The 21,680-nt window shown below is 37.1% G+C and overlaps 1 protein-coding gene across 1 annotated transcript in view; it reads left to right on the top strand.

The window, feature by feature from the left end:
• TDRD9 (tudor domain containing 9) overlaps positions 1-21,680 on the top strand; it is a 201,520-nt gene that overhangs the window by 154,024 nt on the left and 25,816 nt on the right. Inside the window, exons 23-30 of the mRNA XM_072630074.1 lie at positions 1,931-2,031; positions 5,223-5,396; positions 9,865-9,976; positions 10,427-10,639; positions 10,946-11,035; positions 12,108-12,368; positions 15,609-15,770; positions 16,907-16,977. Coding sequence (XP_072486175.1) covers positions 1,931-2,031; positions 5,223-5,396; positions 9,865-9,976; positions 10,427-10,639; positions 10,946-11,035; positions 12,108-12,368; positions 15,609-15,770; positions 16,907-16,977 — 1,184 coding nt within the window. The remainder of the gene's footprint in view (positions 1-1,930; positions 2,032-5,222; positions 5,397-9,864; positions 9,977-10,426; positions 10,640-10,945; positions 11,036-12,107; positions 12,369-15,608; positions 15,771-16,906; positions 16,978-21,680) is intronic.

Here is a 21,680-nt window from a genome sequence, read left to right as displayed (position 1 = left end):
AGCTAATTTCCCCCTTTCACTGGGGGATTGCTGGGTTGTAACTCAGCATCACATTCCCTTTTCTAAATATTCTTACCTTAGAAGAAAGCGTTAAGAAATTATGTTTGAGAATTTTGAAGTCATCATGTAGATATGGTCCTCCATTTAGGCCACTCCCATAACCTGCATGGGCACTCCAGATTTAGTGTCCCGAGAAGACAACTGATTACTGATTGAATTCTAGGGATAACCCTGAGGGGTTAGATTTCTAATGCTGTCTTTTACAATCCCCCATCTTTGTGTTTCCCATTAAAAATCAGCCATTTGACTCAGCTTTTAGAAAAAGGTATTTACTGAGAGGATTTAGTATCTAGATAGGGCAGTGAATGGAGGTTTGGACTGGGAGTCAGGAAGACCTGAGTTAAAATCCAGCTCAGACAGTTACTGGCTTTGTGACCCTGGGCAGTCACTTAACCTTGTTTGCTTGAATTTCAACTCTAATCCTAATAGTAGTATTTCCCTTCTGGAGTTGTTGTGAGTCTAAAATGAGTTAATATTTGTAAAACTGTGCTTTAGTCTTGACTTTCCCTTCCCCAGCTTGTGGTTTACTTTCCCACATATCACACAGATACTTGGGAAGAGTTGGCTTGAAACTTCTCTGTCCAATTATTAATGATTTGTTGTAGCCTGTTTTACAGGGCAAGTCATTCTTGATTGTAAGCACATTATCTTTTGCTTTTTAAAATATTATATCTCAAGATTTCTTGTTTATAATAGAAGCTTCCAAGTCTTGTAGTATTCTTGACTATGGGTCCTTGGTACTTGAATTTCCTTTTGGAAGCTTTAACCAAATCTCTGAGTCCCTTTACTGTTAAAATGAGCAGTTTCTAATCAGTGCACTCTTTCAACTCTTGGGAATCTCTGCTTTGACTAGCATTTTGTAACTGTACCCAAGAAGACTCCCACACAAGCTTCTAAGTACCTGTGTTCCTAGAGAGAGAATCTTCCTGCAATTTGGCTGTTCGTGTGTTCAGTCTACACTAAACCCTATATAAGAATCCTCATTCTCCCCTCCCTTCTTGGATGTCTCTGTCTAAAAGGCAACACATTGCCCTGAGTTCTGATTCCTTCATCCAGAATAAATGCCTCACTTTATTTACTGACCATCTAGTTGGACCGACTTTTTTGTAGAGGTTGACACTTAAAATATTTTTTGATATAGGAGCTCTGGATTGGGCAGTGACATTTGAGAATCCTTTCCTGTTGGAATTCCCTTTGGGGCTTCCAAGGTTTCTATCCTGAGTCTTTCTGACCTTTCTTGGGAAGCCCTTGGCTCTTGGTAGATATAGCCCGGAGTCTTGCAGGCTCTGCATGTGCCTGGCCCCTTGCTGCCCTGAGGAGGCTGCTGCTTCCAGTTCTGCTGGCTGCCCCCTTTCTTGGGGCCTTCTGGCTTCTGGCTGATAGGATGCTGCTAATGGTTGTTGTTTCAAGGCTCTTCACCATCTGGTTAGGCAGCCTTCTTAGTGACAAATCTACACCCAGAATGGATTTTTCATTAATTGATTTAGTTGAGGTGTCTGGACGTTTTTTCACATTAATTGGTGTGAGGGTGAAATTTACCCATATGTACATTTTAAAATAGAATTTCAAGATTTTCCTATCCCTGTGTCCAATTTTGGATTTTATTGTTTTAGAATTCTGTAATTTTTAAAGAGAAAAGTCAACTTAATTTACAATTTGAAACTTGATTATAATTTTTAAAAAGTCATTATTGCATTAAATAAACTTTTACTCATGGAACCTGAAAATAAACTTTTATTTTTAAATTCTTTAAACATTCAGTACTATGTCTTTGCACATAGTAGGCATTTAATAAATATTAGTGAATTGTTGAGTGGAGAAATTTACTGTGATAAATTTTAAAAGAAGTTGTCATTTATGTTTTAAACAGCTGAAGCATATTCCTCCCTATGGATTTATCTACTACAAACAACTTCAGTCTCTCTTTAGGCAGTGTGGTCAAGTAAAATCCATTGTATTTGATGGTACAAAGTAAGTAGTGTTTATTTTTGTCTTTGATAGTATAGTTATATAGGAAAATAATAGTCACATATGAAAATATATAATGATATAAGAAAATAATAAAGGTTCACTGACCCTGTATGTTATAGTAGTGGAAGAAGGGAGGGAATATATTTTTATGCATTAGCCTTCACACAGAATATTTATTTAGAAGACTGGTGCAAACAGTTATTGGTTTTGTTGCTATTTTTAACTGTACCATTCCTTTTATTGGGAAACTAGCAACTCCTTATGTTTCCTCTCACAATCTTGAATAATCTGAACATCTCTTGAGGAATTGGACATTTGGCTTTTTTAGTGGGAGACAGAAATAGCCTCCTTTTGAGGCTTAGGGCTTTCTACTTCTTTGGCAATCTGGGCCATCTCCAGATCTACATCTGGCCACTGGACCCAGATGACTCCAGAGATGAAAGTGAGGCTGGTGTTTTGCACAGCCCTCCCTTATTTAAATCCAATTCACTTGCATTCCTTGGCTTTACTTCCCTAATCTCATCATAGTCCTCAGGGAGAACGTGGGACAAATAGCCAGTTAAAGACAATAAACATTTATTTAGTCTTATCACTTGAGCTCGGTAATACACATTCTTAGTAGTATGAAAAGACAGTTCTCTTCCTTAAGGAACTTTTACTCTAAAAGTTAAAGACCTCACCCAAAGGGAAGCAGAATAGGAGAATGATAAGGACACACCCTTAGTACAGTCCCTGCTCCAGTGGAGATTCTAGGAGGCCTCCCCTTACAACTGGAGGGAAGGAGCTCTGGATGAAGGACTTGAGGGGGCAAGGGGGGCGGGGGCGGGCAGTGGAGTACATCTAAAGCCTTAAAGAATGACTGGCCTAATTTCTAGTTACTAGGAGATTGTTGCTTTCGTAGCAGAATATTGTCATATGTATGTTTTGAATACCTGTGAAGAAAAGCAATTTTAGCCTCATTTTATGGATGAGTTTTAATTCCTGATACAGGTAATAATACTTAGTTTGCAAATTCGGAGATAGCATTGTGTAGTAGAAGGATCTCTGGACTTGTCACTCAGAAGAAATGAATTCAATTCATAATTTGACCATTTACTTGTTGTGTGACCTTGGGCAGGTCTTTTTACTTTTCTAGGTCTCAATTTCCATACCTGTAAAATGAGTGGGTATAACTGGATAATTTCTATAGTCCCTTTATCATGTACATGATCACACTTGATTACAGAATCTCAGAGTTGGAAGGGACTTGTCAATGTGAATTTTAAATGAAAATGGTCAATACAACAAAATTGAAGTCTTTATTAAAGACAAGTGAGTTGTAGCTTCAGGTACCACACAGCAAGTGCTGGAGTACCTAAGGAGGGGGCTAGGAACAGGGTTTATACAAAGTACTAAGACAGAGAGAATGACTGGCAGGTGGGAGGGGTTAGGCATGTTACCCTTTCTGTAGACTAGGCAAGTTGTTTTGCATAACAAGCAAAAGTTCATAGAGAAAACTTGAGAATCTCTGGTGGGATATGTTTGAGAGATCTACAAAATAATCAGAGACTGTAAGTGACTATGTCTGGTCAGCCTCAGGCAATTTGTTGGCCTGGGAAAGGAGACCAGAGCAGCTTCAGTCAATTCTTAGAACAAGAATTCTCTCTACAATGAATATCCCCAACTAATAACCATCCAGCTTTAGCCTGAAGACCAGAGCAAGGAATGTACTGCTTTCTAAGCAATTCCATTCTCCTTTGTAGCTCTAATTGTTAGCAATCCTTTTCTTGAAGTAAGTCTTATCTTTGCAATTTCAGTCCTTTGGTTCCGAGATCTATTTTCTGGGATCAAGCAGACAAGCCCTACACAGATCTTACGCAGATAATGTGGCATAGATCCCATGTGAAGTCAGAAAGATTTGAGTTCAAATTTTGCCTCAGATATATGACCCCTCAGTCTTACTACCCTGAGAATATGATCCAGGGATCGCAGGAAATGAGAATTACAAGGCCTATATTAATAATTTTTGCCTACATTCCTTTAAAAAAAAAAAGTGAAACTGTAAATCACTAGTAATTCCAATTATAGTACATTTAAATAATGTACTGTATATTCATTTAAATAAAAATCTCATTTTAACAGCAAAGGCAGTTTCTAAGAACTTCAGTTGCAAAACTTCCTTGGCACAAGGTCTCAGCAGAAACCTCTGCTACCTGAGTTTTCTGTGAGACTAAATTTGCCATTTGCTTTGTAAAGGAAAGATTCCTTTTAAACATTAACCCTAATATTTTATCCCTTTAAGGGTTTTGGGGAGGCAGTAAGTGTGTTATAGTGGAAAGAACTTTGAACTAGAAGGCAAAACATGTAGGTTCTAGTTCTTAGAAGTGAACCTGTCTGACAAGCCCCCAACAGTGAGAAACATGTTCACCTTAAATAAAGAACAATACCTGTTGTGAAATCAGGAAGGCCTTTATTAATCTTTACGTCCATTCCCCCTGAATGGATGGATAGTCTCCCCCGGTAAGGTTGTAGGAAGATGGGGCTTCTTATACTGTTTTCTGAACTTGAATCTCCCGCCACACTGTCCCCTGGCCATGTGACTCCATGTTCTCCTCTCTGATAGGCTCTTTCTCAGACAGCTCTTTGGGTCTGCGCATTAGTCTCTGACCTCTAACCTGCCCATGCTAGGTCACAACCTTTATCACCTAGGAATGTGGACAACAGAGCCTTCTTACTTCCCATGTAGTCATGGCTCAGGCATTTACTTAGTGTTTGACCTCAAAGTTGGTGTTTTGGCTTTCTTTGAGATAGTTTCCTCAGATGTCAAATGGTGATAACATCTGCCACATCCCTGCACAGACATGTTGTGATTAAGTAATGAAGGTGAAAATGTAGAAACTGTAACTCAGTTTACATGTGTAACTGATCATCCAGAAGCATAGCATGCATGAAGCAGAGAAATGCACAAGGATTACGTACAGTAATTAGATCTCCTGGTAAATTTTTTTCGTTACTCTTTCAGTCACTAACAACCCCTCCTCCCCACCCTCGCTTTAGTACATACTTCTGGTGAATTGTAGAATGAAAGATTCCTGTGAGTTTCACAAAGAAAGATTTATCAGGGACTAGTTAACTGATCTGGGCTGATATTAGTACATATAATTAATCCTTTTTTTGAATAAATAATTATTTCCTTTTTTGTTTGGGAACAGGGCATTTGTGGAATTTTCTCGCAACCCAACAGAAAGATTTAAAACTCTTCCTGCTGTATATATGGCAATTAAGATGTCTCAGCTAAAAGTTCCACTTGAACTTAACGTTCATGCTGGTGAAGAAATTGAAGGGAAAGTGCAAGGAGGCACAGTTACAAAGCTGAGGAACACAAGGTAAGGTTGGTGAGGCATTTTTCTTTCTGCCTGCTTGTTAATTTTCAGATCTTAATGGCCATATGGTATGATGGATAGGGTACTCTACTTGAAAGTCAGAGGGCCTGAGTTAGTATTCAGGATTTGTTTCTTTAGACCTGTGGGACAATAGGCAGCTTTCACTCAACCTCTCTGGGCCCTAGTTTCCTTATCTATAAACTGAGGAGGATTGTTTGAGATAATCTCTTGAAGTCTCTTTTTGCTCTAAATCCTGTGTTCTCGAGTCAGTAGAAGTTAAACAGTCTTGAACTTTTTTTTTTTGCCTTGAACTTTTTAAGCTTTCTTAAATCCATGTGTAGACCTCACAAAGAGCTTATTTGGCAAAAAAACAAAACAAAACAAAAAAACCCCTCAAGTTCTAGACTACTTTTAGACTTCGGAATTTTCATCATGTTGAATCAGTTGATCATGACTGTGTCCTTAACCAATGAGAAGAAAGGCTCTTCGCTGTTTCTTGTTGTACAGTGATAGAAAATTACTTAAAATGAGAGTCAGCATGGTCTAGTGATAACTTTTAAGTCAGAAGATCTAGGTTTGAATTCTGCCTGAGATTCTCCATCTGTAAAATGAATGTAATAATACTTGAAACTACTTGGCTCATAGGGTTGTTGTGAATAGAACACTTTGAAAACCTTTAGGTTACTCTCCCTCCAAAGTTCATTTCCTTTTTTAACAGGGTTATTAAACTGGTAGATAATGAGAATGGTGAAATGTAATTTGTCAGTTCTTATGGAGCAGATGCAGAGAGGTGGACTGGATAGTAATATACAATTAAATGGGTTTATAATTGGTTAGATGACTGATCTAATGGTTCATTATCACAACGGAAGGAGATTGGCAGCAGAATGCCCCCAGGGATCTGGGCTTGTCCCTGTGCCTATTAAACATATTCACCAGTGTTTTAGATGAAGGCATAAATGGCATCCTTCTCGAATTTGTGGATGGCACAGAGCCCTGAAGAATAATTAATAGACTGTACATTGAATAACATAGTCAAGATCTTGACAGACTATATAGCTTTGTACTGAATCTAAGAATTCAGTAGAGTTAAGCATAAAATCTTATCCAGAGATGTGCTGGAGCCAGCTCTAACCAGCAAATGAGAGCCCATTTAATTTTCAGTGTGAGCATTCACTCTGCAGAAATGACACGATTGTGTTTTTTTTAATTGTTGTTAATGCAAATAAACTTAAGTGTGTATACATTTTTTCCCCTAGAGAGCCCAATTATTAAACATATACCAGCACATTTCTATATTGCACTCTCTATATAAAGCAATTTCTTGAGCTCAGTGGGAGTTCAGGAATGAAGTTATTACCAGATGGAGGCCTGATGACTTGAGGTTGTTAATAATAACTGACATTTATATATCACTTTTTTTGTTGAAAAAAATCAATATTAGGTATATTTAATGGTGCCAGACAGGGATGAATACATGTTCCTGGGTTTGGGGGTTAGGGGGATAAGAACCAACAGATCAAATCCATAGAGTGACATCAAAAGCCTCCTTCCCACCTGTGGAGGAGACACAGGCTGAGTCTAGACTCAGGTGTGGAGGAATACAAAGGTCTTGGGAGGATCTTCTAGTGGGATGGCAGTCAGGTCCTCCAAAAGTACCAGAAAGGGAGGTGCCCATGTTAGAGGAAATGCTGACAGCCCAAACCCAAGGCCTTCAGGGTAGTATGCTGGTCAGAGTGGGGAACCCTCTTGGGCATTCTGTATTCATTCACTCTTGTGAGTGCCATCATAGTACAGGGGCTTCAGGGTTGCCTTGCAGGTGCAAAGAAGAGGCAAATGGTTTTCTTCAACTTTGAACCTGAGGGGGAACAGGCCCATTCACTGTAGGAGGTGGGAGCCATCACAGTAGGTTTGGTTCTCACTTTGGCCACACCCACACCCACACCCACACCCACACCCACACCCACACACACACACACACACACACACACACACACACACACCATTTATAAGTTTTCCCTGCCTTCAAGAATATTTTGATGGTTTTTTTCTGAGCAATCAGAGGCTTTTTTCTTGGAAAACATTTGTGCAGCCAAGGGGAGAAAACCCTGATCTGGTTCCACCTCAGGTCTGCACTCGCAGCACAGCTCCCCATGGTCCACCTTTATATCCCTTTAAGGTTTGCAAAATGCTTTATACCCATGATCTCATTTGTACCTCAAGACACCCCTAGTCTTGTCCTTAAATTGAAAAAAAAAATATTTCCTAATCATAGGATGGGGGAGACATGATTAGGTCACAAATTGTTTTGAGATTTTGAGGTTTTATTTGACTGTAGGCTCAGTATGAGCCAGCTATGTGATGGAATAGCCAAAAAAAAGCTAATGAGATTTTGGACTACATTAACAAAAGCATGACTTCATGGAATAAGGAGGCTTCCCCTCTTCTCCACCCCAGTGGGAAGGGTGTTTTTAATTCTACCTGTCATCTTAGAAAGTACATTGATACATTAGAGAACATCCAGAAAATCACAGCCAGGATAGTGAAAACCCTTGAGTTTGTTGTATGAGGATCGTTTAAACAAAACGAAAAGGTTTATCCTAAAAAAGTGAAGACTCAGGAGTCACTTGATAAGTTGTGTTCAACTATTTGAAGAACTGTCCTGGGGAAAACAGATTGGATGCTATTTGGTCCCAAAAAGGAGAACCAGTAGCAATGAAATTTACAGAACAGCAAATGTAGCCTTGATGTCAGTAGCAATTACAACTATAGACATGGAATGGGCTACTTTAAGAAGTATGTTTCCCCTCCTTACAGTTCTTCAGGCAGAGGTTATGACTACTTTTCAGGTATGTTTAAGTGGGAATTCCTTTTGATTTTAGGTTAGTATAGATAGCTGCCGAGGTCTTTTCCAACTCATCATTAAGCCATGATAAAGCCTTGGAAGAGAACTTTAGTAGAAGTTTGTAATATATAATATTGGAAATCTCAAAAACTAATCAACATTGTAGTGAGTGGCTGTGATTTAGAATTCAGATATTTTAAGAGATCTATATTCCTTCATTGGTATAGATCTCAAGCTGTCCACACCTTCCCATTCTTCCATATATCCTCTATAGAGAATTAGCCAGTGAATTACTAGAGGACTTCTATAATTCTTTTAACATACCTCAAATACCAGTACAATTTTTAGACTGTCCAGTTGTTAAACCTTGCTCTTTATGTGACTGGTCAGGTAGTCAGCAAACATTTATGAAGTACATACTACATGCCAAGCACTGTGCTAGGCGTTGGGGATAAAAGAGAAAAAACAGTCACCATTTTTAAGGAACACAATGTAACGGAGGAGACAGTATGCAAAAAACTATGTACAAATAAAATAGGGACCCAATGATAAATTGGAGATGATCAGTAGATGGAGGCACTAGCATTAAGGGGAATTGGGTAAGGTCTGATAGGAAATCTTTGAAGTGGGACTTAACCTAAGACTTGAGGGAAGCCAGGGAAACCTAGAGGTGAAAATGACGAAGGAGAGTATTCCAGGTATAGGAGAGGGTCTTGTGTGAGGAACAGCTGGGAGGTAAGAATCACTGGGAACACAGAATGGGAGGAGGGGCTTAAGGTCTAGCAGACACTTCCCTTGATTATTTTTAAACCTTTTCAACCATGATTTTAAAAACCTATTCAACCACAGTTTTAATGTTTTTCAATAGATATTAAGTCTCTTACCATATTCTGGGGCTTATGATGCATTGTATTTGGGATCATTGAATTTTAATTCCAAATTTGCTACCAAATTACTTTTATAACCCTCAGCAAATTATTTAGCCTTTCTGAGCTTCAGTTTTCTTCTGTGTAAAAGGAGTGGGGTTGGAATAGATGACCACCAAAGTCCATTCATACTCTAGATTGGAGGCTCTTTATGCCCAAGAAGCACAATGGCCATTAATAATTAGCTCTAGTTGTAGGAGGACAATCACTTATTTAAGAGTATATTAAATCTTTGAAATCTAATTGGCTTACATTCTGACTGAAAGGCATGATCAATAGAAGTAGGCTTATTTTTCATTTTCTGAATTTAATTTCACAGGATAAAGATTTCACTTGTGCAGCTTAGATGTACCTGCTATGAACCAGGAATCCTAACTGTTGAATTTTATATTATATTTCTCTTTCAAATTCCTGCACATGGGTCTCTTGTTTTGATGCATGAAAATACTTGGTTCTGTCTTGTAATGTTGCCCTGGAAGAATTTATTTAGATTTCTGTGACTTAGTCTGGCTTTTTGACAAAGAAACTAAAATTTAAATAATATTTCAAATACCATGAATTTTAGAATTTGGCATTAATATGTGACATTCAATGGTATTATTGCATTTCATGATTACATGTATAGACCATAATGATAATTTAAAGCATGTGAAGATGATTTTGTAACACTGCTTTAAAAAAAATTTTTGTATTTATTTAGAGTGAACGTGGACTTCCAGAAGCAGACAATTGATACTATGCAGATCTCATTAGATGCTCTAGAGCAGTCACAAGCAATTACAAGCCTTCTCTTAACCATTGAGGTCACTGAGGTATGGTGAATTTGACTGAGATGACTATAATAGTTTTTCTTTAAATTGAGTTGAATCAACTGTATTGAAAACTGTGTATTTTATTAGGTGCTCTAGATTCTAATTAAATTGGTTAGTGATTGATATGTAATATAGGGTGGCTCACTCTAATATTATTTCAAAGGATAATGTTATTTTATTGATATGAATACTTTCCCCAAATATACAGATCATAACTACTTCCCTTTAGTGATTGCTTATTTTTGCATTGTCAAATAATAAACTTGTCAGTGAAGTTGATAATTAAACTTGTATTGTACTGGCATTTTCATTTTTATATTTGGGACTTTTAAAATACAGTTATATTTAGGTTAAAGATAGTGATACATAAAGTTTTGTGATTTAAAAGCTTTTTGAACACGCTTGGTTTGATATAGAAATCTCAGATTACTTTCTTTCCTTTTTTTTAAGGTTGTAGAAGTTGGTCATTTCTGGGGTTATAGGATTGATGAAAAAAACACAAATATTCTGAAAAAGCTAACAGTGGAAATAAACCAGCTGAAATTGGTGCCTTTGCCGATTCGTCCATATCCTGATTTAGTTTGTCTGGCACCATTTGCTAATTTGAATAAAGAAACCTATTTTAGAGCTCAAATCCTATATGTTTCTGGAAATTCTGCTGAGGTATGTGGTTCACTAAATGAGACAAAATTTTGACATTAGAAAAAAGCTTTTGTAATTAATACAAGTGACAGAAATTAGTTGGAAAACAATGTTAATGAAATTAGATTGGTTGTGTTGGTGGCTCTCTACAGGAAGGGTAAGTCATTACAGAAATCTGTGATTGTTCTTGATCTGTTATGTTTAGTCATTGAATCACCATTGTCACAATTCAGTGTTATGGCTATAGTGCATTCTGGTTTTGATCCTGAATTACAGCCTTTTAATGATTTTTGTTTACTCTTCTGTTTCTCATTCTTTATTGTCTAGGTCTTTTTTGTAGATTATGGTAATAGGTCTCATGTAAGCCTAGACCTTTTAATGGAAATACCTTGCCATCTTCTAGAGCTTCCATTTCAGGTAAGATGAAAAGACTTCTTAAATTCCCTTTTTCTCCACAGTTAAAAAAATTTTCTCAGATATGTTTTCACATACCATTTATATCAATGAGGTAAGGTTTGGAGTTTGTCAAATGTAGGAGTTCATTTTCTGCCTTCACTCTTCAGCTTAATTGTCATTTTTAAAGACAAAGTAATGTTCTTTGACATTGTTCTTATGTTTTTTACTATGTTATCTTGGAATCAGACAGCATTTAAGTGTGCTTTACAGGGAAATGTCAAACATTTATATTCATTACTATACTAGCATAACCTACTACTAAAATCCCCTTTATGATGACTTCTGTGCAGTATCTCTCAAGTTAAAGAGTTCAGATCTTGAATCTCACAATATACTTTGGGCAAGTCATGTCACTTTTCTAAAGCTCAGTTTTGCTTTGTGTAAATGAGGAGATTGGACTAGATGACCTCTGAGATCTGTTGTAGCTCTGCATGTATGACCCAGTGAATCTTGAAGATTCTGTCTGCAGGGATAGGTCTGTGATGGGTGTGCTTGCTCTCTGCACGTCTATGCCTGCAAAGACTTATGGAGTACGAACCTAACAATGGATGTTTTATCTGTCATTCAAGGGCCTACCTTGTGTATTAAGAAGAGGTTCATCACCAGAAGACTGGCTATCAAATGGTTTGAAAGTGGGACATATATTCAGGAAACTAAACCTTAGAGGGGTTGTTATACACATTAATTAAAGGCTGTCCTCACACTGATGAAATCATGAGTCTTTTAAAGTTAAAGAAACGTAACCATGCATACTAATATAAATGCAGAACTGAAATGTGAAACCGTAGCTTTTCTAAGCAGTTTCTTTTAGGCAGATGTTTTTAATGTAGATTTGTGTAGCGCAGGAGTCGAAAGGTCTTATTTCTTTGTTTGAGATGTTAACAGTTGAGGTATTGTATATTCTTTTTTAGGACAGAGAAAGAATCATGATTTTTCTTAGTATTCCCTCTCTAGCACCAACACAGAACTTCAATAAATGTTTGCTAAATAACTGAGTTTATAAAATGTTATTGCTCCTATATTTGTCTCATAGGCTCTGGAATTCAAGATTTGCAAGATGCGTCCTTCTGCAAAGTCTCTTGTATGTGGAGAACACTGGAGTTATGGGGCCAGCCAAAGGTTTGCTGTGTTAGTCAATGGCTGTGCTCTCATAGTGAAGGTTTATTCGGTTGTACACAGTGTTCTACATGTAGATGTGTATCGTTACTCTGGAATTAAAGAAGTGGTGAACATTCGAGATGTGCTTATCAAAGAATGCTATGCTGAGTTAGCAGAGGAGTCCTATGAATCTAAAGTAGGTATATTTTTTAAGAACTTTATTTAGCACTTGTCTAGAGTATGACAGCAAAGTTGGGTGATAGGCAAAAGGCAAGAAGGATTGCATCTTTGATTTGATTTAAATGAAAATTTGAAGATTCAAAAATATTGAGACTTTCTGGGGGGAAAAAGGTGAGAGGAATCCAAGAAATATGATATTGGAAGATTATAATTAAGAGAGATAGAGTATGCACACTACATCTGCAGCATTCCTCTGACCAACCAGTCTCGAGATACTTGTCAAAAAAGAAAGTTAGATCAATGTGGTATGCCCACATATTAGAACACTTACCAAGTGATGCTGATTCTTTGGGATCATCACTTCCTTTTCTTATTATTTACTGTCCTTTAAATGATATTTTCCAAAATTTTTCCAGTAATTGAAGTCAAGCCTACTGGTCTATAATTTGTAAACTCTGTTTACCTTTTCTTTTTTGAAAATCAGAAAAACCTCTACCCTTATCCAGTCCTATGTCACTTCTCCTGGGTTTTGCGATCTTTTTTTAAAGTTTTTAGTGAAATCTTTTGTTTTTACGTCCTCTTCATTTTTTGATATATTTCCCTTCCCCTACCTACTGGGCCAACAAAAAAATTTTATTTTAAAGGGAGTGGAAGGTGGTTGTAGCAAAATTAACCAATACATCAGCAGTGTCTGATGGCATATACAAAGAACAGAGGAAGCTACATTTTGTCACCTCTTCTCCAGGCTGGGTTAGGTCATTATAATTACACAGCATTCAGTTTCTTTTTGTTTTATGTTACTTCTATCATTTTCATTGTGGATATTATTTTCCTAGTCCTGTATCAACTCATATAAATCTTCCCATGCTGCTTTGAATTCTTCATATCTGTTGTTTATTACAGATAGACATTTATATTCATGTTCCGCAGTTTGTTTAGACATTCCCCAGTAGATAGACATCCATTTTTTCACTGCCCTATTGCTATGAATATTTTTATATATGTGGAACCTTTCTTTCTGTCTTTGACCTCTCAGTGGATGTCTTCAGGATACTCCAGAGACCACTAGAATTGGCTCAGCAGTCCCATTTGCCAGGTTTTTTTTGCCCTCGAGGTAGTTCCTTGGAGTCTGATGACTTTAATTCACCAAAGGCAGTTAGCTGGGTGCTATCTTACTATCTTTTATTTATCTTGGGTATCAACTTTTTACCACCATTTTTTTTGTTTTGACCTTTCCAGATCACAATTGCATTTCCTTGGATGAGATTCTTTCTCTCCTTTTACCTCTGTTTCAGTCTTCTTTCCAAGTACCTCACATATGTCAAAATCGCTGTGTTAAGTAATGAGTAGAACATTGGATTTGAAGTCAGGAGTACCTGAATTCAATCCAATTCATGCACCTACTACACTTGCTAATTTGTGGGCTCCTGGGTGAATCACTTAACCTTTCTGTGCCTCAGTTTGCAGATCTGCAGAATGAGGAGGTTGGATCCCATGGCCTCTAACGTCCCTTCTGCCTTTAAATCTATGATTCTATAATTTAAATTCCTTCTTTACCTTCAGAGCTTTTTTCTTTGTAGAGAAATAGAGGTTTTTCCATTGGCCAAAACACTGCACCAAAACAAAGAAGTCTGCTGCAGGTGGATGAGAACAGTGACTGTATCCAACCCAGCATGAATGATCTGTAACAGAGGTCCTCCATCCTATGAAGAAGGCATTCTTTTCAGCCCTCTCATAGAAAGAGAAATGGCCCCACTTACCTAGCTCCATGTACCTGTCTTTATCTTGCAGTGTTGTCACATCATCATCCATATTCTGTCACCTAACTGCAGGAACGCTACAAGGTTCTGTCCTGGACACACATTCCCCCTTTTGGTTGACTGTATCAGCTTTCATAGTTTGATGATCTTATCTATGCTGATGGCTCTTAAATCTGTGTAACCAGGCCTAGACTCTCCTGAGTTCTAATCCTATATCTCTGATTTCATTATTTTTATTTTGAGGGAGACCAAACTGCATTTTATGCCTATGTAGTTCCTTAGCACTAACAAACAAGTCATTGAAACATTACCCTTTCCTATGAGACTTGCTGGAGGTATGATTCTTTCTTTCAGTTGCCAGGGGAACTGCTAACTGCTTGTTGGATGCCACTTTTATTTAAATTGGTCTTGTGTCTTTTTCTTAGTTGATGATCTTAGCTGACATGACTCTGAATGGTAATTAATAGTTTATTTAACAGTGAGTCTGGCATTTCTCTAGACCTGTTTCTTCATGTATAAAATGACAAAGTAAAATGAATAGTGACCTACATACACAGTCCCTTAAAGTTCTCAAAATTCTGTGGTCTGTAACATGAAGGTGTCAGGAATCCTGGATTGTAAATCCTTGTCCTAAGATCATAGATCTGGCATTAGAAGTGTCCTTAGACATCCTCTAATCCAAGCCCTTCTTTTTACAAATGGGGAAACTGAGTCCCAGAGAAGTGAAGCGATACTTCCCGTGTAGTTAAAAGACAGGAGTTGGAGTCAAAATACTCAAGATTGAATCCAGTTTTGACATTGATAAGTCTTCATGACCTCTCTGAGCCCCTCAATAGTAATGCTAATCTGCAAAATAGAATCATTGTAACTTTATAGTATTATTATTATAGACAAAGGGCTTTGAAAACTTTAAAAGTGCTATGCAAGTATGAGTTTTATTGTTCCTTGAAATTTTCCTGTTTACAAAAATTAATGTGCCTGTGTCTCTAAACCATTTGCTAAATAGATATGAAGGGGAAGGCATCCCTGCCTGTTGCAGCTCCTTTTTTGGGCTTCACTTCCGTAGAAACAATCCAACCAGTAATGATTAAAGCAACAAAATTTTAAAATAGACACATTTTATATAACACAGGGTAAGGCGTTTACGTTGATACACCTGAGGAAGCGAGCATAGGAAAGGGAGCACATATGTCTGAAAATGAAGCTACCCAAGGTATAAGCATACTGTCAAATCCCTCTGCAACTTAGCCAGCAAGGGAGTGTGGCCCTTGAGCACAGTAATTTGTGAGCATATGAGGGATACACTGCAAACATGTTACCCCATGAGGTTGTGTTGTTGTCACCCCTCCCCAGCTTGATGTGACTGTGCCTGGTTTAGTCTCACATAACTGGGCCACTGTGGAACAGGGCCTGGAGTTTTGTTGGGAATAGAGGGATCACAGTCATTTCCTTTTGATGCCAGTTAAAAGGTAATCTTTTCTTGTAATTCTGTTTAGCAAAGCAATGAAATGCTGAAGGAATTCTTTTCCAAGGCAGTGGAAAATGCTGCCAGTGCAACTATACCACCATGTACTCACAGTAAAGAGGATGAAAAGTTCCTGATCCGAATATTGTTAGACAGCTTTTCTGCTAACAAACTTGGTGCCCCAAACTGTAAGGTAATTTTAGAGATTGTCTTTCGAATATACTAAAAAAAAATTTTTATTTCAAGCCTATAGCAACAAGTTGCTACTTACTGCTTTGAAATTTCTAAGTTCCGTGGAGATTTACTTAATTCCAGCTCCTTCTCTTCCCCCAAGCTGGAAGTAATTTATTCCTTCTCAAATGTTCCTAGAACACTTTAGATCTCTTCTCACCTCTATTTCTTTTTTGTATCATACTTATTTGAATCTGTATCAGTTCCTTTTCTCTATTAGATTGCAAGTGCCACATGGATTGTGTCATTTTTCTTTTTGTATTCTCATACTTTCTAGCATAGTATCTGTTTGTTGAATATGTTTGTGTAAAGAACATCTTTTCAGAAGAAGTATGGTTTGTTGGTCAGGCTTAATCAGTAATATTTTCTAAGTCAGTAAACTTTGTGACTCCATCCCAGGCAGCAAATGTTTTGTCTCCTCTTTAGCAAAGGAAGTTCTTAACCAATAGATTGAGATCTAGAAGTAAATCTGAGCTCCTAGAACTTGGAAGATTTCTTGCCTGGTTGTTGCTACTTTACTACCCTTTTTTCATTTCCTGGGGTTTCCAGTAATGAGGAAAATGGACTCAGCAGTACTGCTTCTTTCCGTATTCAGGGGAATTAACTATCAACTCCATGGCCTTGAGATTTTGGTTGGGCCTGGGAATTGCTGTTCTATGAATTATTATTACACATTTTGTATACTAGTTCCACTAAAATGTAAAATTCACTGATTATCCAATATTTTCAACAAAGTTTCTGTTGAAGGTGTTAGGGATGTTGGTTAATGATCTTCCCCCCAAAAAATTTGTGTTGAAGTAATCAATTACATCCCCCAAAAAGCCTGTGTGGAAATGCTCATGTAATTTGTTAAAGGGTTTAAAACAAAGATTCGGTGAATTGAGGCCTTTTTCCTCCAAACAATGCATTATTAGTTGTCTCCTATTATATATATGATTTATGTGAGGGTCTTTTGTAGTTGAAAATTCAAAATGTAATTTCTGGGAGTGATATTTTTGAGATACTGGATTGTAGTGATAGGGAGAGGGGAAAAATTATAATGAAAAGAAGTGATCTTGTTTATTGACATTCTGCTTCTTTTTATCATTTCATGTCAAGGTACTACTTCATGGTCCTTTTAATCCCTATGAACTCAAGTGTCACAGTATGACCCGAATATCTAAGTTCAGGTATGATAAAATTAAATCTTCCAAGTGATATTTTCCTTTGTTCTTTTCTTCCTGATTTGCTCATTATTCCTTTATTTTTTAATCTGTAAATTTTGTTTAAACAGCATAAAATCCCATCTAATTCACAGTTACACTTCTCACAATACATAGGGCCTGAAAACAGTTAAGCAGTATAGTCAGTTGTTGTCCTTTGTTCTTGAAGAGGATCAAAATGACACAACTATTCTAGAGTCAAGTTTCAGCGTATCTGACTGCGGCTCAGACCAGTATGAGCTCGGAATGGTCTACCGCAGGTTGGGCACGAACAGTCTGTGTCAACATCTGGGGTATATTCTCTGAATTTGCATCTTGTATTTCTTTTGAGCTGCTGCAGTTCTCCTTTGGTCATAGAGCAGTCCTTGTCTGAGTGTCTCCTGTGTCACAATCAGTTCAAAAGTTTTTAATAGAGACCTTGAGAGTGTCCTTGTATTGCTTCTTCTAACCACCATGTGAATGCTTGCCCTGTGTGAATTCTCCATAAAATAGTGTTTTTGGCAAGTGTATGTTTTGCATTTGAACATTGTGACCAGCCCATCATAGTTGTGCTCTCTGAAGTAGAGTTTGAATGCCTCACAGTTTAGTTCAAGAAAGGATCTTAGTATCTGGTACTTTATACTGCCAGGTGATCTTCAGAATATTCCCAAGACCATTCAAATGGAAGCAATTCAGTTTCCTGGGCATGACACCGGATATACTGTCCACATTTCATAGGCAAACAATGAGGTCAGCACAATGGCTCTGTGTAGACCTTCAGTTTGGTAGTCAGTCTAATACCTCAAAATATTACCTTTGGTGATACTTGGCAGACTTACATGATAGTAGTTTTGCTGTTTGTTTTAAAAAAGGGGGGATGAGGTGGGGAAGAGGGGTCGGAAGGATAGAGTTGTAGATTTATCTAATTTTTCTTTATTATGAACATAACAAGCATCAAAGAAACCCCCCCCCAAATTTCCATATACAAAATATGGCTCATTAAAGATATGAAAATGAGTTTTTTTCATGTTACTTAAGATATAATAAATTCCTGCCTGTTATTTTGAAAACTCTCCTACTTATTCATTCTTCCTTTTGAACTACTTTCTGTACTCCTGCTCTTTTAAAAAATGTTTCAGTGACTTTCCTCTTTTTTAGAGAGTTAAGGGCAGAAGGATTTTGCCTTCCCTCCCTCCTCCTTTCCCCTAACCTACATCCATAATAAAAAATAGAAAAAACTATCCTGTAATAAAAAACATAGGAGATTCAAGTCCTCAGTGGCCATACCCAAAAATGTATGTCTCCTTCCACCCCTGGAGTTGTTCACTTCTTTTTCAGGAAGTGGGAAACATGCTTCCTTATGGATCCTCTCAAGACATCATTGCATTGATCAGAGTTCTTCAGTCTTTTAAAAGTTGTTTTTCTTTATGTTGTTGTTGTTCTAATATAAATTGTTCTTCTGATTCTGCTTATTTACTCCTACGTCAGTTCCTGTTTACTAAGATTCTCTGAAATTCTCTTTTGTCATCTTTTGCAGCACAATAATATTCTGTTATGTTCACTTATCATACTTTGGCCATTCAGCTATTTTCTAATTGATGTGCATCCCTTTAGTTTCCAGATCTTTGATTTTGTTTTTTTCCCTTTACATTTTCTTTTGATATCAAGAAGTTTATTTTTCTTGTGACTGCTCCCTTCCTAATATTATTTTCTCTTTCTTCCCTTCCTTGTTTATCCCTATTTATGTCACCCATTAGATTGTGAGCTCTTTGAGAGGAGGGTCTGTCTTTTGCTTCTTTTTGTATATTCCCAGCATTAAGCATAGTACCTGCATATGGTAGGCACTTAATAAATGTTTATTGACTAACCACAGCAAACCGCGTGTGACTGCTTTCAGTCCTCCTCTTGTCCAGGTCATGTAAGAGTGAGATTCATTGATGCTTACTCCTTTCTACCCTCCCTTTTCCTTTCTCTTTAGAACCCTCAGAAAATAGCCGATCTACTCCTAGATCCTGTTTTTCTTATTTAAGTCTTCAATAAAACTTGAAAACATTAAGGTTCTAAGTGTAGTCGTTGTGTTGATCATAGTTCTCAAGCCTTTCAAAATTTTCTTTACAATATTGTTGGTAGATAAATTGTTCTTGTGGTTCTGCTTACTTCACTTTCTATCAGTTCAAGCAAGTTTTCTCATATTTCCTTGAAACTATCTCCTTAATTTCTTACATATAATAGTATTCCATAACATGTAGATATCATAACTTGTGCAACCATTCCCAGTTGATAAGTAACCCTTCAATTTCCAATTCTTTTCCACCACAATACAGGTGTGTGCTCTCTCCTGGCTCTCTGTATCACACACACACACACACACACACTCACACTCACACTCACACTCACACTCTCACACTCACACACTCTCTCTCTCTCTCTCTCTGTCTCTCTCTCTCTCTCTCTGTCTCTCTCTCTACCCCTTTCTCCCTCCCTCCCTCTCTCCCTCCCCCCTCCCCCCTCCCCCTTCTCTCCCTCTTTCTCTCTCTCCCTCTCTCATTTATTTGCCAGATACAGGCAGAGCTTTTTCTCTTTGATCTCTGCGGTATAAGACTAGTGGTGTTACTCCATCAGAAGGTTTGCAGTTTAATAGCTTTTGGGGCATAGTTCCAAATTGCTTTCCAAAATAACTACACCAGTTCATAGTTCCTCCAGGAGTGCACAATGTACCTGCTTTCCTATGTCCCCTCCAGCAACTGTCATTTTCTTTCTTTTGGTCAATTTTGCAAATCTGATGAATATGAGGTGGTATCTCATTTTTCATATGACCCTTGATAACTTGATTTTCTTCCTCTGAAAAATGCCTATTCATATCATTTGACTATTTGTTTATTGGGGAATGACTCTCCTTCTTTTAATTTGATTCTCATTTCCCTACATATCTTAGAAATAAAGCTTTTATCAGAAAATTTTCCCCCTAATTACCTGTTTCTCTTCTAATTTTAATTGTACTCATCTTGTTTATGCAAAATCTTTTTGATGTTATGTAATCAAAATTGTCCATTTTACCTCCTACAAACCTCTCTTATCTCCTGTTTGGTCATGAACTCTTCTCTCATTCAAAGATCTGACAGGCAATTTCATCCATATTCCCCTAATTTATTTATGATGCTATCCTTTCTGTCTACATCATGTACCCATTTGCAGCTTATCTTGGTTTATAATACAAGATATTGACCTATGCTTAGGTTTTGCTGAACTTCTGTTCACTTTCCCAGTTCATGCCCAGAATAGTCAGAATTTTGAAGTTCATCAAACACTAGTTTACTATACTCATTTGCTTCTACATATCATGTGCCTAGTCTGTTCCACTGATGAACTTCTCTATTTCTTAACCATTATCAAATTATTTTTATGATTATAGCTTTGTAGTATAGTTGAAACTTGGTACTTATAGGCCTCCTCCTTTCCCACTTTTTTCATCAATTCCCTTCACATTTTTGATCTTTTATTCTTCCAAATGTGTTTTATTATTTTTTTCCATTTCTCTAAATTAGTCCTTTTGGTAGTTTGATTGGTATAGCACTTAAGGAACAAATTAATTTAGGTAGTATCATAATTTTTTATTGTATTTGTCAGCCTACCTATGGGCATTAAAATGCCTACAGTTATTTAGAGCTGTCTTTATTATTGTGAAGAACATTTTGTAATTGTGTTCATTTAGTTACTGTTTATGTTTGGTAGGTAGATTCCCACATACTTTATATTTTCTGTAGTGATTTTATTTAATTTTTAAAACTTTAAAAAATTACTTACTATTTTATTTTTCCCCAGTTACATGTAAAAATAGTTTCTAATTATTGTTTTTAAACTTTAGAGTTCCACATTCTCTCCTTTCTTCCTTCCCCACCTCCCTCATTGAAAAGGCAAGCAATTTGATATAGTTTATACATGTGTAGTCATGTATAACATTTCCATATTAATCATGTTATAAAGGAAAACGTAGCCAAAAAGCTAAGAAAAATAAAGTAAAAATAGTATGCTTTGATAGGTATTCAGACACCATATTTTTTCTCTGGGGATGGGCACCATTTTTTCATCATAAATCCTTCAGAGTTGTCTAGGATCATTATGTTGCTGAGAATAGTTAAGTTACTCACTGTTGATCATCTTAAAATATTGGTGGTACTATGTACAGTGTCCTCCTGTTTGTTCTCATTTCACTTTGTGTCAGTTCATGTATGTCTTTCCAAGTTTTTCTGAGAGCATTTGCCTCTTCATTTCACAATAGTTTTCTTTCACAATCATATACCACAACTTGTTCAGCCATTCCCCAACTAATGGGCATCACCTCAGTTTCTAATTCTTTGCCACCAGAAAAGAGATGCTATGAATGGTTTTGTATATATAGATCCTTTTCCTTTTTGTTTTTTATCTCTTGCATTAGAGACCTACTAGTGGCATTGCTGGGTCAAAGGGCATGCATGATTTTATAACCCTTGGGGCATAGTTCCAAATTGCTCTTCAGAATGGCTGAATCACTTCACAACTCCAACCACAGTGCATTAGTGGCTCATTTTCCAATATCCTGTCCAATATATATCATTTTCCTTTTCTGTCCTAGTAGCCAGTCTGATAGGTGTGAGGTAGTACCTAATAATTCTTTTAACTTGCATTTCTTCAGTCAGTAGTGATTTAGAATA

The sequence above is a fragment of the Notamacropus eugenii genome, chromosome 1, assembly GCF_028372415.1.
Source record: "Notamacropus eugenii isolate mMacEug1 chromosome 1, mMacEug1.pri_v2, whole genome shotgun sequence".
Classification (NCBI taxonomy): domain Eukaryota; kingdom Metazoa; phylum Chordata; class Mammalia; order Diprotodontia; family Macropodidae; genus Notamacropus; species Notamacropus eugenii.
The sequence above is the reverse complement of the archived record's forward strand: the minus strand, read 5'-3'. Positions and strand labels throughout refer to the sequence as shown.